Source organism: Aythya ferina (assembly GCF_964211825.1).
Source record: "Aythya ferina genome assembly, chromosome: 13".
NCBI lineage: Eukaryota > Metazoa > Chordata > Aves > Anseriformes > Anatidae > Aythya > Aythya ferina.
The window spans coordinates 15,520,164-15,538,888 of NC_140311.1; the positions used below are offsets into that span (position 1 = coordinate 15,520,164).

General features: G+C 46.7%; 1 protein-coding gene across 2 annotated transcripts; it reads left to right on the plus strand.

Moving 5' to 3' along the window:
* The first annotated feature begins 1,637 nt into the window (after nucleotides 1–1,637).
* On the plus strand, nucleotides 1,638–11,622 carry LOC311444111 (uncharacterized protein). Of its 2 annotated transcripts, none has more exons than XM_084534991.1 (10): nucleotides 1,638–1,748; nucleotides 2,492–2,605; nucleotides 3,424–5,109; nucleotides 5,677–5,776; nucleotides 6,579–6,727; nucleotides 6,897–7,009; nucleotides 8,558–8,647; nucleotides 9,499–9,621; nucleotides 10,064–10,244; nucleotides 10,779–11,622. In XM_084534991.1, the coding sequence occupies exons 1-9, from the start codon at nucleotides 1,688–1,690 to the stop codon at nucleotides 10,232–10,234; spliced, it is 2,607 nt and encodes an 868-aa protein (XP_084391117.1). In that variant the 5' UTR covers nucleotides 1,638–1,687; the 3' UTR covers nucleotides 10,235–10,244; nucleotides 10,779–11,622. The 2 variants fall into 2 exon arrangements, with proteins under 2 accessions (XP_084391117.1, XP_084391118.1); XM_084534992.1 differs by having other exon boundaries at nucleotides 10,882–11,622.
* Nucleotides 11,623–18,725: the final 7,103 nt, after the last annotated feature.

Here is an 18,725-nt window from a genome sequence, read left to right on the forward strand (position 1 = left end):
ACAAAAACCACCTGTTTGGTGGGTGGAGAAAGGACTTTTATTATCCAGAATGGGAATTAAACTATGAGATAAGTAGAGAAAATCCCCAAAGCCTTTTCCCTGCTGCTTGGTTTCATATCTGAGGTATTCTGAATGTGATTTAGAAATGCATCATTTCCTCTTACTTGAAAAAATAGCTGAATCATGCTGCGACTTGAACATAATTCAGTAGTCGAATAGTTTCTTCCTCCTTCAGCTGGTTAGAGACCAGTCCCATCATTGATGGAACAAAGATCGCTAAAGGCTGATATTTAAACAAACTTACATTTTCCTGCAAACCACATCACCGAGCTCTGCGTGTTGCAAACTGACTGTGTTGGTTCCCCTCACTGAATTCATTGTTTAGGTGTAACTAGGCAAAACAGGGTTGTTCCAGTGCTTCCTTATGTGACCAGGTCTATCTCAACAGACATACTGAGCCTAAAGATCAATCTGCAACAGATGTATTCTTGATAGTTTATACTTTTCGGCAGAGTTTTTTTCCATTCTGCATGGGAGTACCTCCACACCTCAATACCATGCTTTAATCTGTGTTAATATTCTAACAAAGATGAGTGTGAAGGAACCCTTTTCCCCAAAGCTCTTCTTCAAGGTTATCCTCCAAAGCAGAGAAGAAATCACGAAGGTTTGGGAGCCAATGTAGGGATCCAGGTGTTCAGGGGAAGGAAAGCACCCCAGTCCATGTGGCTCAGCAAGCAGGAGGAGCAGCATCTTTTGGCATTAGCTGTGGATCCAGTCTGGGACTGTTCTGGATTCCCCCCTGACGTGTGACTGACATGATCTCATCACAACCCTGGGCCACTGTCCACTGCTTTCTGTGGCCTCCTTCATGGGTAAAGACCTTTATGGCCTGATCACGTATTCTCCATGGGTCCTTTATATCACCCTGGGGATACAGCAGCGATTGTGGGAATGACTGGTACTCACTTCACTGCCTGCACAGTTCTCCTGGAAAGCCAGCAAGACTCTTCCAGATTTTAAGCTCACACTCCTCACTCACGAAAGCCACTCAGGAATTAGGAGGAGTTCCCTGGGAGTGTGCGCAGAGAGGCTCGATTAGATAGACATGGAGCGGCACATGGACAAAAGTCACCTTTAAGGGAATGGTACTGAATATGCCCTGGGCTTGCCCAGCACAGGACGGTGGTGCCAGGCATTCATAGCTGTGACAGGGACAAACAGCAGGACCACAGCCGGTGTGAGGAGAAATAACTGGTCCCCGGGGAGCTCCTGGGCTTGCAAAGTACTTGTTTGCTCCAGCAAGGTGGATTCTTTAAAAAACCCTTAATTTTAACCAGTGTAATTTCCGTACTGGCAATAGCAAAAAGGCAGTAATAGTAATAAACCATCAGCGTTATTTTTCAAGTGTCTTTTTTAACAAGGGTTAATCAACAGTAAAATTAACAGGCCCCTGGAGGGAGCTACCAGCAGCCCATTCTGACTCACAGACTGAAATTTATTGCAGCAAGAAACTCATTTGCATTTCCTCCCGCATGCAGAAAGGCACACTAACAGAAGATGTTTGTAGGGAAAAGGGGTGGAGAGCAGGGAGGAACACAGGCCAGTGAAGTTGGTTTGGTTATAAAGAGCTAGGGAGGAAAGAGAGGCAGCATTTCAGCCCGCATCTGGGTCTTCAGCGGACTCTGCGATGGCAGTCAGAAAAGCTGAGTCACTGCATTACTCCATAGGGCTCTTGGGCATTTCCGCAGGTAGGGATCGAGTCTTCTTGGCATGGGAGGATGGGGTTGGGACTAGCTTTCATGGACAACCCCCTTTTTGAAGGGGCTAAAACGTCTGTTTGTTCTGAATCTTCTCCGCTTGGGTAAAACTTTTAGATCCGGAGATCCCTCTGCCTGGTTCAGCAGCCAACAAAATATTTGTCTTGGCTTTAAAACGCTGGCCTGAATTCTTGTACCCAATCCATCTTGAGTTGGAAGCAAATCAAAACTTTTTGATAGTCATTTTCATAAATGATTTTTATTTGGATGCGTTTTCCTCTCTTCCTTTTCTCTCTCTGTCTTCCCTGCTGCTGTTTTCTGTGTTCACTCCCTTTCTTTTCCTCCTTTGCATTTCATCTTTCTGAGTGCTGCTGCTTTTCAGTTTTAGGCTAGTTTTCTGTAGTTACAAGGCTTATGGGATTGTCTTCAGAGTGTGTGTGCTTGTCTGTCTGCCTTTTGTATAACTGGAATCTGAGATCCATTTTTTACCTTTATCCAACAATGGCGGAGCACTTTCAAACACAAATAAGTTCAAGTTTCTTAAAACTGGGCACCCAGAAAGAGGTGACACAAACCAAGTTACAACACCCTCCCTCTAGATCTCATTATTTGCAGATCTTGCACTGTTATTTTTTTCACTTTTCCCTGCTCTTGTCACTCTGGTTCTCTCCTGTTTTTTAGGGTCCAGAGTTTACAAGCTCTTTCTCTTTTTCCCCCTCCCTTCTCACACACAGGATCACTCTTGCTGGCAGTGCATTTCTACAGTATACCCAGAGCAGCCCCCGTGATCCCCAGCACAGCTTTAGGAGTCCTTCTGTTGATTTTATCATCACTTTTGGCGTATGCAGGTAAGACTCGGAGGGTGGCCAGCTTCAAGGCCTCCCCCTCCTATAGCTTCACAAGTATTTGGTCTGCCTTGCCAACAGGTTTATATGAACTGTGTCAGCTTTGCCAGACCACTGATCCATTCTGCTTGGGGAATCAACACACACACATTTTTCACAATCATTTTTTTCAATCAGCACATCACATTTTTCCTGTATAAGTAACCAAAGAAATAAATGTTAGTTTTGAACAAATGCTCCATCACAATCTTTGAGAGTTTTAACAAAGTGAATAAACTCTCTCTGTATATAAGAAAGTGAATATATGCTAAATGAGAGTGAATTTCTCTAAAAACTGTCCCCAAGCTTTCTTAAATTAGTTTAGGCATCTATGGTTTGAAATTGCTTGTCAATATGTGAGGCTAAGAGGAAAAAAATCTCTTATTATAACAAAGTCCATGCTCTTTAGAATGAATGCTGAATTATTTCTCCTTTTGTGACTTGGAGCAGTGAGAACACGAAAATCCCAGGTTGGAAGCTGGTATTTTTTCCACTACAAATCAGACAGCCTGGGAGAGGCACAAATACTTGTGAGTTCACACAGTTCTGAGGGAGTCTTTATAGTCATGTCTACACTGTGTAATTGGGCACCGTGCGGACTGACCCAAGCTCATTTTAGCTCTGTCTGAAATCATGCAGGACCTGTGCAGCCACATGCTTGTGTTGTAATCATGGTTCCAAGACACCATGTGCTTGCTGTAGCACAGCTGCCTATCATAAGGGTGGCTTTCCATAACTCTGTCAAAATCACAGTTCTGCCTGTATTCCCCTTTGTTTCGTAGGAATTCGGAGAAGCCAAAGAGATGCGTCCCTGTTCTTGTCCCTCTGCCTGACCATCTCAGTGTTCTGGTGCGGCTACGGAGTGGTCTTCATCCTGGAAGGGCAAGGAGTTTTGAACGACACCGGTGATTTCCGCAATGCCTTGGTGCCTGGCCTGGTCACCTTTACTTTGGCACTACTCATTGTCGCCGTGGTGGGCTTCCTTAGCAGAGAGGTCATCCTAGCTCTGATTGCTTCTGCTGTCTCGCTCGCCAGTGCTCATGAAGTTGCCATGCACTACAGCACGTCTTTTGGTTCCTCGGCCGTGGCTTGCAATTATATGATTGTCTGCTTGGTTGGCGGCTATTTTGCTCTGGGAAGGATTGTTTATTTCCTCTCCAAAGAGAAAATTGCCCTCCCTGGCACAGATCTGGCCAAGAATAAGGCCCATGAGCAGCTCCAGCCCACCGGTGGTAGCGTGAATCATTTTGCGGTTTTCGGTGTGATCCTGAACCTGCTGTCTGCCAGTGTCTTTGGCTGCAGGCTCCTGGGCGTCACTAGCAAACTTTTTATTGGACAAGTGCCCTGGCTGTGGGCAGCTGGGGTCTACCAGATTGGAGTCTGCGTTTTGTCATACCGTGCAATGGATGTACTGATGGCTACCTTCTTCGGTTTCACTTCCATCCTGAAATTTACAGGAGGCTATTGCCTTCTGTACCCAGTCTGGCAAACAGAGGAACCATCCTTCCCTACTGCATTCCTCGTGGTTTTTTCAATTCTTTTTGCTGTCTTGGCCCTTTTCCTCACTCTTAAGAGCCTGGCGGATGGCCTGTATTTGCTGTTTTATGTGGCCTACTGCATTGCATTAGCTTGCCGTCCCAAGGGGTTTTTTGAAGGCGGACCCCAAGGTGTGGATGTGGCCATCTTTGTGGCCTCAGCCTTGATGGCTCTGATTCACCTGTACAACGTGAAAGCCAGCACCAAAATCCCAATAGGGCAGGGTGTTGTGAGGGCCCTGCTTGCTCGCAGCAGTTTCCTGAAGCTTCGTGAAGGGGCAGACCTTCACACTCCCTACCTAGGGTACTCCAAGTACGCCGATGCAGAAGTACTTGGCTATGCGTGCAGCGTCCTTGCTTCTTTTGCTATTACAATGACAGGGGACCCACAGGCTCCGCTCGCTACTGTTGTAATCCCGTGGGTGGTGGTAGCCGGTGGGATCCTTAAGTTTCTAGGTGGCTCAGTGGCCTTTGCCCGGGGTAAAACCCTGGAGAGCAGTGCCTTCATTCTCTATGCTGTCATGTGGATCATCTGGGGCTTGGCAAGGTACGGTGGCCTCTACGGCACGACCAGAAGCTTCCACACAGCAGTAGGCATCATTGCTTTCATGCTTTTCAATGGCTTCATTGTCTTCTGCACGCTGTTCTTAAACATCACCTGGTTCTTTTACTCCCTCGCTTTCTTGCTCATTGCTGTCAGCTTCCTGCTGGATGCCGTTGGTGCTCTTCCAGTCGGCTATGACATTGCTGCTACGGTCATCTTTGGTCTGGTCAGCTTTTACTGCTTCCTCTCCGCGCTTTGCAGCAGCGTCTTTGAGGGTTCCTGCTTACCGATGGGTAGGCCCCTTGTGCAGCTCAGTGGTGTGGGGGGAGGAATGACCAAGTGCCTTCACCTGCCTGCCAGGAAAGCTTCCTCAGTCAAGAGAATTGCAGGTAAGGGAAATGTATAGGGGATAATGTGGGGTGGAGGGGTAATTCTGGGAGATGTTGTAGCAGAACAGTATCGAAAGGATGTTTTTCCAATCCAGATGTGGAGATCACAATAACCTGATTGCATTTTGACCAAGTGGGCCAGGTTACAAATGTCTTTTGAAGCTGAACACACTATGTGGGAAATAGAAGCGGTTCCTCAGTTTAGCAGTGATTTTGCTGCTGTCTGTTTTGTATCATATCCCTGTCTGCTCATCCAATATGTGATACACAAATCCTCCAGGCTAGTGCTGACAGACAGTTTTGTACAGAGAAAGCAAGGTGCTTGCTATTCCCACAGGGCTGAATGACTTCTGGCCCAAATGAATGTGGCTCAGATCTCCCCTAAATACCAGACCTCTTCTTGGATGAATGCTAGAAAATTCACTGTCAGAGGAAATACTGTGTTAGTTGGGAAAATGAGATACGAGAGCACTGAATTGGCTGTTTTGTCTGTGACAGCTCTTCCGTGAATTACAGCCCCTCAGTTCTAGTCACTGAAGGGATTCTGCCCTGTTCACATGTCAACAGATATCCTGAAGAGCGGAGGGACTTGTGGCATCCCCACAGATACTGTATATGTGCTTGTGGCAGCCTGTAATCGGCCTGATGCTGTGGAGAAAGCTCACCGGTAAGTGTTTGTCTCGCTGCCCCACTGAAGGTTTCCCTGGCTAGTCTGAGGAGGCCACGAGGACATACAGCTGATAGTGAGTCCTGGACTGAGCAGCTGCCCAGAGCCAGGAGACTTATAGCTTAGCCTTCCTAGGAACAATAAGGTGACAAGCTTGGGGAGAAGATCCAAATGAGAAATGGAAACAGTTGAGCTGGAATTTTCTTACAACAAACTAATGGGACAGGGGATAGAGCCCAGTAGTTTGGATATCACAAGGAAACTCAAAGACCAAGACATGTCAAAACGGGGCACCCCTTCTCTATATTTGTAGATACATGTTGTCACAACTAAAATCCCTCTTTTATTTAACAAATGACTCTAGTTATACTTTTTTAAGCAGCTGGGACCCCTCAGAACTTAGGCAACTGGGTCTTTTACCCATTACAACACAAGAAGCTAAGACCGTGATTTGTAATTTATGATCAGGAGCAGTCATTCACATCCCTTCCTTTCAGGTCAACTATTGAAACATCCTACTTTTATTACAGATGGCTGACCTGTAGCAGAGCCCACACCCTTTGTCTAACTCTAGGCTTCTCCAACACAATTTCTTTTTGAGCTTGAAAATAATCATAGAATCATAGAATCATAGAATATCCTGAGTTGGAAGGGACCCTTAAGGATCATCAAGTCCAACTCTTGACACCGCACAGGTCTACCCAAAAGTTCAGACCATGTGACTAAGTGCACAGTACAATCTCTTCTTAAATTCAGACAGTGTAGCTTACTTCCAAACTCATTTTTCTTGCCCCCTTTACAGCTCCAAACGCCAGGCTCAGGAGCGCCCCATGTCCCTCTGGATTTCTAGCCTGAAGCAACTGGAACCTGCAAAGCATTTGTTCAGCCCCCTCCTCTGGGACTTCATGGAAGCTGCCTGGCCATCTCCTATTAGCTTGGTGGTTCCCAGAGGTGAGGAAAAGCTTAGTTTCAAGCTCTCTGGAGAGCACTGGCTTTGGAACTCCAACTTCAAGTCATGCTTTCCTGCAATGCCACGAGCTCCGCGGCAATACCTGTGGTAAGACCATTGCGTGAGGACGGACGTACATCTGTAAGTGCTGTGCCACTCTTCCTTGTGCAGGTGCATGGGTGGACTTCCTGGGGATGAAGGACTCTGCTAAATACGTCGGTACCCCTCAGAGCATTGCCATCCGCATCCCCGATTGCTCCGTCACCACACACCTCATCGACCTGGTGAGTGGTCAGGGTGCACTCATCCCAGCACCGCTGGCAAGTGGGGCCTGCCCTTCGAATGCACAGGGAGCAGACGTGGGGTCAGCCACCAGCGCCCAGTTCTTCTGGGCTGCTGCAGGGGTCAAGGACAGAGAGACTGCAGCACTCAGCTCACTCTCCTGCTGGGTGTTGGCACATCACCTCTCTTCACCTTTTTTTCTCAGAGCAGTGAGGACGATAGCATGTTCAGAGTGGTTTCTGGGGAGTGAAAAGAGCTGTACTGAGTAACTCCCACAAGAAAAATATCATTAAGGAAGAAGGGATGAGTTATGCAGACAGCTGGTAGCTGATTTTACTGCAGAAGAGAGGCTAAAAGCAAGAAAACAGACCACCAGATCAGAATGCCAGAAGAGATATAATTAACAGACACATTGTCTGATTTCCTGCCTTGAACATTTTTGTTGCAAGCACAGGCTTGTTTGAAGCCAGAATAACTTGGGAGGTTCCCAAACGTAGAACAACACCAGTTACAGCCTGGACTATGTTCTGAGCATCCCTGCTTCATGACTTCACCCAGGCAGAAGCTGCTGAGCTAACAACCTGGGAGAACATGTCTGTGTGTTGCTGTAATGCTGGGGTGAGCACATCAACATTTCGGGTGCCCAGACATGTGGGATTAGAGCCTGTCCTATCCTGCTATAGCTTCAAGGTTATTACAGCACTGTGGGACAGATGCTTGCTTGTCTGTATGGGTCTCTGATCCCTGCTTGGGAGAAAGCTGCTTCTGCAGCATGCTGCATGACCTCTTCTTGGCAGCAGCAGCAGCATGCGAATGCATGATCAGCTGCAACTTACTGGCATAAAACCTGCAGAGAAAGCACGGTAGGAAACTTTCTGCTGCAGTGCTGAGTGCTGCCCCCGGGCTACCTTGACACAGCTCTGGATGAGAGCATGTTGATGCTGCTGCCTGGTGTGCTGAGAGGCAGTTTTCTTCCACAGTCTTGCTTTTAAAATGCTGATCTTTGGCTTGGCCAGTGGCAACCATGCTCTGGGTGGAAGGAATTGCATTGATAGGCTGCTATTCCCACCTGCAGGAGCTATAGGAGGTGTATTACAAAGAGCAGTGGATACAGCCCCATAACCTTGATAGGTTATAATCTTGAACGAAGGAATTGCTGTCCCTTGCACAGCTCAAATCCATGGTTAATTGCTGTATTTCTGGGCTTTGCCAGAGAAACTGTGACACCCTGCTTGTTCTGCTCCCTGCTGCATTTCTAGGACAGGGATTGTACCTTTTAGGCGATTGCTATTGCTTGAAAATAAAATGTTCTTTCCTGATTCAACATCAGGAAACCCCAAATCAGCAGGGTCTTAGTCACTCACGCAGTTTTGGAGGGATTTGTCTCTTCCAACTTTAGTTGCCTACGCAGAAGGGGTGTTTACCTGGGAGAGTCACACTGAGCTCTTTATAGAGTCACGGGGATTCGCCAGGGAACTTCACATTTCAGCTCCTCTGTTTTGTACCACAAAACATGCTCAGGGCTCTTGTTTCCATCTTCCTGCCACCAGGTTGGCCCCATTGTGGTCACGTCAGCTAACCCGACAGGAGAGGCAGACACAACACACCACAACCAAGTGTACGCCAAGCTGGGAGATAAGGTAATGGAGGCTTTGCGTATTTTCAGCCCAGTAGGTCCCCAAAGATACAGGGACGTGAGAACACACTCATTCTGTTCCCAGTAGGCAAGTCAACAGATGATACCAAGAATATAGGAGAGTGTGTAATTAAAAAGATGTCATTGTCACTCATGTTGGTGCTAGACTGAAAGAACAGCATAAAATTAGAAACTTTTATGGAAAACCAAAATGCTTCTATTTGCTACAGCGTAGTTAGGGCTTGGCAACATGAGTTAGTTCATCTTCCAACACAGGATGTTATGAGCAATAAAAAAAGATGCTTCTTTGTGTACAAGCAATAAAACAACTGATGCCTGAATGCGTCAGGACTCCAGCTACCATTGGAGATTCCCATCTAAAGCTGAGGCTGGTCTAAAACTGGCACCAGAGCTTTAAAACGTTTCTGGCTTTTAGGTCTTTTGTAAGTTCTGGAAGTACAATAGTCATGGCCATTCAATCAGCTGTCTTTTCACTGCTAAATCCTGAGAATATTAAACTTATGAAAAAATATTAATGGCAGATGATTTTAAGGCAGTTTTAAACAAGAGGCAGTGCAAATCTCCCACCACAAACTCCTAAAAAAAAAAATGGTTTTCTACAGATCTGATTTTGGATGGGACTCCCTCATCTGATGTAAACCCATCCCATAGAGCTCTCTCTTTGATTTTATTGAGTTCATTCATTCCAAATTCATCAGGTAGTGGCTACATGGGGGCATGGGGGGGTAGGAAGGAGCAGAGCTGCCTTTAACAGCTGTCTGCTGTTGAGATGTGGAAGCTGTCATCTCTCAGCCTATGTGCCTGAGCTTGCTGTGAAATTTTGCTGCCTTTCAGGTGGATGCAGTTCTTTGCGATGGTCCTTCCCCAGAGAATATTGCCTCTACTGTTGTGGACTGTACCAAAATTGACAGTGGAAATATAGGATTCTTCAGAGTTGGTATCATCCCCAAGTCTCAGGTAAAATTAATCCTGATCTGATTTCTGCTCTCTTTTTCTCTCTGCTTTGCACATCTCCATTAAGTGGGTTTCAGACTGGGAGTTCCCTGGTTCCATAAAGAAATCTGTGATAGCACGAGGAGTTATCATAATCTGGTATGAAAGAGCAGAAAAACAGAGCTCCACGTTGCCTGTGTCCTGGTCCTGCAACCATCACTGCACCTCTCTGTGCTTGGAGAACATCTTCCATGCAATGTCAGACTGATTCATTCAGGGGAAAAGCTCTGAGATCCAAGGTCTCTGTGCAGCAGGCTCTCCATTTACACCTATCCCCAAGACCTTTGAGTAGACAGTGTAACCCCAAAGATATGCCCAAACAAGCAGCTTGAAAAAGAACAGGGCATATTTAAATACCTGGAGAATAAATTAGTAACCTGCTTACAGCTGTGTTTGTTAATTCCAGGTGCTGCAGATACTGGAGCAGGTGCAGAAGAAATACTCATTGGTTCCTGGCAGTGGTACCGGGACCCCAAAAAGCCAGGAAGAACACCCAAACCACAGCCATGCCGTGCGAAATGGGGTGGGCACGGCTGCCCCGGTGCACTCCGCTGATGGGAACCACACTCGTCTCTGACTCCATGCAGGTCAAGCAGCTGCATGCTCACAAGGGAGGTGTTTGCTGGAAAGTGGTGTAGAGGTGAAACTGGGGAATGGGAGAGGTTTCCCAGCTGCGGGGGTGACTTGTTCACCTTTGGGTGCAGTGCAGAGCCGACTTATAAACTACATTCGCTCCATTTGTAGAAGTAAAATTTTCACTTATGGAAACTACCAGCTTTCACTGGCATGACAAAGCGTTACATCAGTGACTGGCCCCAAAGTAATGGAGCTTTTTTTTCTTTTCACTAGGAGTTAAGGCCTTCTGATTGGGGCAGAGAATATCTTGAAGTACTGCACAATTATATGTTAGGGAATAAACACTGCATAGAACTAGAAACGCGTGAGGGAGAAGGGAAGGTGTATTCAGGTCACATGTTGGTGCATACAGTGAACTTCTTAAACATAGATGAAGCCTTGGGAGCTGGGGCTGTCTTTGGTGTATCTTCTCCAGGTAGAGGTCACAGAGACCAACACTAACCACAAGTGCTGTTATCTGAGGTGCCATTTTCTGTATTTCACAGTCAGTGTGAGGGTGGAATTACCATTTTGATGACTCCAATAGTGTCTCCTTAGAAGTGCTGGAGCATTATGGAAGATCCTCCCTTCTTGTTTTATCTTCTGCAGAGTATGGATTTCAGAAGAACCGCATGCACTGCGTTTGAAGATGCTAGAAGCTGGTCTGTTGCCTTTTAGCATAACTGAACATACTTCACAGTACATTTCCTCCAGAGTGCAGACTTTGTACAAGAGTGGTAACTGACCTGGAGGAAGTAACAGGAAGTTTCAAACCAACACAAAGAGTTTTCTTTGGCAAAATCTGCCTGGCCATGCAGTTAGTGGCTTGTTTAGCCTCTGAAAACTGTTGATATTACTCTTACCTGACTCAGGTGCAAGGTGCTGATCAAACTGCAGCTGAAACCAATGAATAATCTTATTGATTTCACCTGAAGTGCTATTGGAACTTGAGCATAAATGCTGTGCAGTCAGAGAAGCTAAACCTCTGTGAACTGTGGCAAAACTGTGCCTTCTCAGCTTGTTCTTTACAGAACTGGCTCTCTTCCTGCAGAGAAAGAAAATGTCAGATAATTGAGTTTGTGAACTCATTTTGCCAGTCCACTTACTGTATCTCTTTGGTGTTTATTAAAACTGACTTACAGAAATCAATAAAATATTTTCAATAAACTGTCATATGGCACACAGGACTGTGCTACCAACTGTGGCAAGAACCTGGAAAGAACTTTGCAGGTCATGGTTTTATGGATTTCAGCGTTTTGGGGTTTCTTATCTGTGCACAAATGATCTTACAAGTGAATGAAATCGCAGCATTTTCTAGGAGGGGAGAGAAGAGGGAAAGGGAGAATAATACCTAACATCAACCCCCTGGTGCCACCTTCCTTGCTGAGAAGTGCTAATGAGTTCATAAACACCAAGGCTGAATTTGGTTCCTTTCCTAAACCAACTTTTAAAAAAATTTTACACCAAGATCTGAGGGAGCGTGGTAAGGAGTATTAATCTGGAAAGGAGCATTACAAAGCCTTTTGCCTTGGAAAACAGCCCTGTCTTAAATATGCTATGGATGCTGCTGCCCTGTGCTGCATGTAATAGTACCTTCAGACCAAGTTAGGTGATCTTTAAGGTCCCTCTCATCCCAAAACATTCTATGATTTTAGTGTACCAGAGATTAAGAGCAGTTTAAGGAGTTGAATTCTTCACAAGATGCCTTGCCTGTATCCATTTTTTCCTCCTTCAGTCTTTCTCTGTGGAGCCTGTTACAGGAATTGTTGATGCCAGTATCAGGACGCTGGGAGAACAAGGCAGGGGACCACTTCAGGTGCAAGACAGGGAAAGACTTCAGTTAAGTTCAGTCCTTTCTTCACCCCACCCACACCTCTCCCGTGTCCAAGCAAACTGGAAAGAAATAACTTAGGGAGGAGGAGACTTAGACAGAATGTTTCAGTTAAATCAAGGAAAAAGAATTTGTAATATTTCCAGTTTTCCCAGCATTCAAGGTGAAGCAGAACATTTTTAAAGAAAAGTAGAGAGAGAAAAAAAAGTCTCTGTTACAAGAAGCAAATCCAAAATACTCCCATCAGAATGATTTGGTCTCTTTCAAAAATTTGCTGAAAAATCATAGATCAAATCCATGCTGAGATGATGAATTTGAATTGAAGAATTACAAGAATTTGTAAAATACTTTGCATTGCTAAAAATGTAGGTTTGAGTCAAATGTTGTTGCCCAGCCCTCTTCAGAGGAGATTTTAAGTGTGCCCTTCTGGTGCTGTTCCTCTCCTATCCTGCTCGATGGGAAGGATTGGTGCTTTGCTGTGTGACAGACGAGGGATAGGAAGGGATTTGGGGCCCCCAAACCTCCATCAAAGAAGGAAATCAAGAGATTTCTGAGAAGGGCCAATTTTGGTTTCATTGTCAATGACTCTGAGGGCTTTAGGCCTGAAAGGTCTGTCTGGGAGACAAAATAACCTGATGAATGGACCTCTTTGTGAAATAGCCAACGCTTTAATCCCACTGGGGTTGGAAGCAACCCAGGAAGAAGGGCTGTCCCTCCTTGATTTTGCCCTTTGTGCAGTCCAGACGTCCATGTCAATGGAAAATAAAAAAGAATGGAAAATAAAGAAGGGCATTTTCCTGTCGCAGGAAGAAAACAGCTCACCCTTCTGAGAATAGAGCTGTGCCATAGGGACAGGAACTGACTCAATGGCATCTTCATAAGGGTGCGTGTTGGTATAGTGGGTGGACCTGATACTGCAGCGGTTCAGGGAGGAAGGGTGGCATCACAACCACCTCTTGAGTGAAACCAGCCGACCAGAAGGCTTCAGACATGGGCAGAGCCTGGAATGTCCTGACAGCCTCCAGCTTAAGGAAACACTAAGACTGGGAGCTCTGTAGGGACACGGTCCTCATCTGTTTGGCTCTGGCTCTTCATATACAAAAGTCAACGTCTTCCTATAGCCTGGGATGGGACATCAGCTGGGAGAAAAGGCAGAAGGAAAGTCCTCCTTATCGGGTGATAATCAGTCACATCAAAACCCTTGGGTCTCCTTGGCATTACTGAGGCATTGTCTGAAAACACCTCTCGCAACGATTTTATGTCCTACTCACCTTGCTGCATTCTTCCTGGTACTCCGCCCTATAACATCAAGTGCCCGGGGTTATTACTACAAAATGACTAGATAATCTGGTTTGTCTCTTTTTGGAGAAATACTAAGGGCAACAAAGAAACAGCATGTTTCAAAACCCAGGCCAGGTCTTCAGCTGCTCCAGCTTGGATTTCTGTCTGTGATGGCTGTGTGTGTTGTGCTGCCCAGTCAAGAACAGGACAACCTCTGATGGTCTAGAGCCATCTGGGCATCCCCAGCATTCGTGCCAGCTGCAGTAATGAATTTATGGAGCAGGTTGGTGCTGAGGCTTGGAAGAAGGCAGATCAGATAGCTGGGTGACAGCAGCAACCGGCTGTGTGAAAAATCTTGTGGGGAAAAAACAGCCATCTGGAAACTGGGCTTCTGGAGTCAGAGCAAGAACCAACTGGACTCACTTCTAGCTGTGACCCTGATATTCCTCCCTTCTGCCCCAGCTAGAAGTGTTTCTGATGGCGCCAACACTTTCACCTCCTTCTTATGCACTGTGCTGTCAGACCTGGGGCTGAGGCTCTGCAGCAGCAGCGTTTTGGGGCAGGGACCTGTGGGTTTATCACATCAGTGTATTGCCCTGCTCCGTTTCCATGGGTGCTGGCATCTCACTGCCAAAGGGACTCAGGAGATAGCCAACCATACGCCTGCGGGCTGGTGGTCAGCTTGGTGGCTCCAGGCTGTTGGTCCGTGACCTCCAACGGAGGTCCTGTGCCTCCAGCTCCTTCGGTGTAGGTTCTCCATTCAGATCCAGCAGGTGTTGGTGGGCTGTGAAGGGACATGAAGCCAGCCAGCATCCAGCCTTCTACCCCAGTTCCCATCCTGGTGCTCACGGGATCCGACAGCAGCACGGTCATGGGGCTCCAGCTTCCCAGCCCCCTGGGCTGGATGGAGCAAGGCCGTGCCAGGGGTGATGCTGGGGGGCAGGATGGGGAGCTCCGTCCTGCACAGCCAGTTCAGCACGGCCCCTGCACCTGGCCAGGGCTCAGCAGCCCCAATAAATTCCTCAGCACCCACCGGTAGCCCAGCAGCCTTCCCTGTGAGCTGTCACGGGTTCACTCCCAGCATTCGTGCTCCTTTTTGCTGAAGTCCTGGCAGATGCATGAACCAGTTTGTCGCCATTACGGGTTCCACCATCACCTTGTGCAGGCAGCAACTACACCCTAAAATAGCAGGAAGTGCCCAAATTCCCTTTCGGTGTACTGTTCTGTGGAATGGGTGAGTACCTGCCTCCTCTGCCCTGACCAGGCTCTCCTTATCTCCTCAAAATTCCCCTGAACCTGATAACTGCCTTTGGCATCCTTCCGCATGCAGCCTTGCGAAGGACTGTGTCTTCCCACACCGGGTTATCAGATCTTGCACGACCCAGAGCCTGCCACGGCCCCCGTCCCCCTTCCTATCACCACCTGCAATTGCTCCAGGCCCTCCTTGCCTGCAGCTGCCAGCAGCTGTGTTCACCCGCAGATTAAACCAAGTCCAAATCGCTAAGGGAAGAGCCTTTTGTGGAGCAGAAAAGGTGGAGGAGGAAGAAGTGGAGGTGTAAGGATCAAGTGGACACAGCAGCCAAATGCCCAAAGACCAAGTCCCACAGGCAGCAATGTCCCAGTGGACGTGGAGAGACAAGATGTGGGCTCGACTCTCCTTGGCCACAGGAGCTGAGGTGGGGTTTCTGCAGACATCCAGAACCACTACTCATGTTACCTGCTCCATCTCACTTCTAAGTCCCGAGAAGACACGACAAAGAGTGGGCCAAAAGGAAGCTGAAGCCCCCGCGTCCATCCCTCTTCTGACATGAAGCAAGGCAGCTTTGAGGGGCTCTGTAACTGAAGAGTGGCCTTAGACAGCAGCTGCTGGATCCATTGAACCTTTTGGATCCTTTGAGCTTGCCTTGTCTGTGATGCCACAGGTTTGGTGACTTTCTGAGCTTTTTGGAGGTGCTTTGTCCGAACCAGTACAACTCATCCTTTGTATGGAGGAAATGAGCCCTGCCGCTTCTCTAGGGGAAAGGTAACAGACAGTGGTGCGTGCATGGGCACAACAAAAGCCAAGAGAGCTATTTTTTTCCTGCTACTCCACGTGAAACTATATTCAATAAGTTCCCTGATAAAATGCATAGTCACAGGCCTATCACCCCACTAAAATGCTTCTTCCTGGTTCATAAAAATGTTTGAGAGATAACATGAGATGATCAAATGGTGAAAAGAACAAAAAGGGAAAAACCACAAGATGAAGAAGGAAGGAAAAGAGTGGGGACTGAGCAGAACTGAAACCAGACAGGACAACTTAGTACACAGGTCAGCTCCGGGAATGAAGGAACCAACTCATGGGTCACAGCGTCCTCCCCACCTCCCTCAGAGGACGGTGGCTTCACCAGGCTTCAGCACCTGGGCTGACGTGATGCCCTTCACCACCAGTGACATTTAGTGCAGTTTGCTTCCTTGATGATGTGAGCCGACTTTCAGTTTGGCAAGAATATTTTTCACCATGTTTCTTTTAATAAAACATGGGCGGACTTTCTGCTCCTTGCCTAAAACTTCCACTCCTGTGCCTGTCTCTACATCTCTTTCCCCCTCTTGCCTCAACACACATACACGTGGGCTGCTCTTCTCTGCCAGAACTGGTGTCCTGGCCTTGAAAACCATTTTGCTAAGGCTCAGCTAACTGCTGAGCAAACACTAGGGTGAGAAGTGGGGCAGAATGAAGAGACCCATCTCTCCATTGGGGAAAACATGACACGATTTACATCCAGTACCCCTGGCTCAGCTGGAAACCAAAGGCCTTGTTGCTCATTGCCAGCTCCCAAGTGGAAATGAGCCTTCAGCAATATAGAGCATCTCATAATGGAAAACACAGCAAGAGGCATTAAACATTAGCAATAGCCTTAATGAAAGGACCCTGTGTTTAGAGAGCCTGAATAAAGGAATTGACAGCTCCCGTTGTTGATCTAAGGGCGGTGTATTTGTTTCCCTCTAAGCGTGTAGAAATGCTGGCAGGAGTGCTCCAGGCTTGGGGAGTTTGCTTTGAGTCCCTGAGAAGAATTGTGGGCACACAACCACACAACAGTTGCTGCCACTCGCCATGTCTTTGTGCCAAATTTATGGGAAACAAAGACTGGGTACATGCATGGAGTTGGGACGTGGTGCGGCTCAGTCACCTGGGTTGCTTACTAAAAGCCATTTTCCAGGCTCATTTGTCATGGTAGCTGCTCAGAGCACAGTGAGAAATTCAGTTTTATGTTTGGGTAAAGTGGCAGAGTAGGCAACCAGATGCGTTAACCCAAGTCATGAAAGGCTTAATCATGATGATAATATAACAGAGATTTTCCCCCATCTGTTTTGATAAAGAAACACTGCTCCTATATTTAGCAGCAGCAGGACAACACCGAGAAATCAAAGTATTTCCTTGTTTGCTGCAGAGATAACCACGCTTATTCCCAGCACAAACTCATCAAAGACGGAAGAGATTGTGCAGGTTATTGTGCTGAAAACATTGCTTTCTGTTGTGCCTTAAGTGATACTGGAAAACAGGTACGGTGCAAACACCTCTTTACCCTAAGTTCTCCTGAGTCAACAGACTACTTCTGAGAACGTGACTCAAGGTAAACCCCGATTCTGGTGAAGTATTTTTTTTTTCTGTAACTTCATTTGTTTGCTTCCTTATTTTGTAAACAATAAAAACCAAGACATAGAAATTTCCTTGTCTTTACATTTATGACTTTCACAGTACAGTGCCATTTATTGATTACATTCTTGTCTGATGAGAAGCAATCATTTGGTTTTGCATGTTTCGAGTGAAATTCCACTGAAGTATTGTTTCCGATGAAATACCACTGAATTTCTCCCTGAAACAAAGCCATCATCTAAAGACAAGAGGGCAAGTTTCCCCAGCATAGACACAGAAATGAAGTAGTATTTGAGAAAATAGATACTTTTTGATTCCTCTATAGCTGGTGCAGGCACTTTGGGCATCTCCAAAGTGTGACTGGGAGAGGAAATACTGAAGTCTTCAGTAGGTTTATGCCCCATGAGATGGAAAGAGGTGTCTAGTTGGTATGAGGTAAACTCAGTTCATATTCCAAACTCAAGCCACCATTAGGCATGTGGGTTTCAGGCTAGACCATTTCTGTATGGACCTAAACACAACCTAAAGTCTAGTCCTGCCTTAAGTCCCACAATGAGCTTGTCCCAGAGATCTGAACCTCTCTGGTGGATTTCAAAAGGTTAAGTGTTTTTTTGAGGGGAAAGCAACCCAAACAAATAAGGAATTTTTTAAGAGCCTTTCATCATGGATCTTTGCAACACTCTTGCCATCTTTGTCTGCCATCAGTAGAAAGCATGCCCCTGCGGTTTTCTTACCTTACCCCATTTATAACCTAAACCGTCGATTTGCCCATCACCCTGAAGTTGCAAAACAGTTCCTATTTTAAGGAATTTTCCCACCACTACAATGCTGTCAGGTGCTTTTCTCAAGGGCTGAGACATTCCAGTCTTGATTTACCTGCCAGATAGCAGCAGTGCAAGGCAAGAGCTGCTACTGCTACCGAAAAAATGTTCACATATAACGTCCCAGAAAACCACTGGCAAAACGTTGCCTCGATTTACCAAATCCTGGGCTGTCTGTTGCACTGATGACAGCGGCTGAGGAACCACACATCCTTCCCATGAGCTGAAATGCTGCGGGCACTCTCAGTCCTGTGCCACCGGTATTGTGAGAGTCTAATGTGGACATGACAGAGGTGACAAGCCAAGAAGGGACCCGTTTGTTGTTGTTGTTGTTGTTCCAGAGATTTATAGCCCATGTTGAAAACTTCCTTTGCTTGGAAAGGTCAAGTAGTTTTTTCAAGCATTAAGACATGAGAGAAACCCCGTGTTGTGGGACTTCACTGCATGCTTGAAGTTAAGCCTCTGCTGGATGGTGGTGGACCTCAGCTGGCACTTAACTTCATTTATTCAGTGATTTGAAGTGCTGGAGCTTGCAGAAGGTTAACAGCTCTTTGCACCACACTCACAGCCAGTCATTAGCAGCAGCCTCCTCTCCCCGTTTGTCTAACATAGTTACCTCCTTCCTTTACCTATACATTTAAGCTAAATATTCTGTGACAGCACCCGCAGCTGGGATGCAGATATACTGCGAGCACAGGAACCGGGGGCGACTGTCCCCGTGAAGCAGCAGGAATTTATTGCACGGACTTAGCAGCAGCTTTGCTGTGTGCCTTTTTGGGATGGGGCCAGGGAGGATGATGGTTTTTTACAACTTCCCCAGAAATCCTCAGGGTTTCGGCTCGGCTCTCCCAGCCTCCTGTTTCCTGCTCCCCTCCCAGCTGGT

Coding starts and splice junctions, on each gene's coding strand:
- LOC311444111 (XM_084534991.1), top strand. CDS start 1,688: ATGGCAGTCAGAAAAGCTGAGTCACTGCATTACTCCATAGGGCTCTTG. Junction 5,777..6,578: donor GCTGTGGAGAAAGCTCACCG/GTAAGTGTTTGT, acceptor CCCCCTTTACAG/CTCCAAACGCCAGGCTCAGG. Junction 6,728..6,896: donor TAGCTTGGTGGTTCCCAGAG/GTGAGGAAAAGC, acceptor TTCCTTGTGCAG/GTGCATGGGTGGACTTCCTG.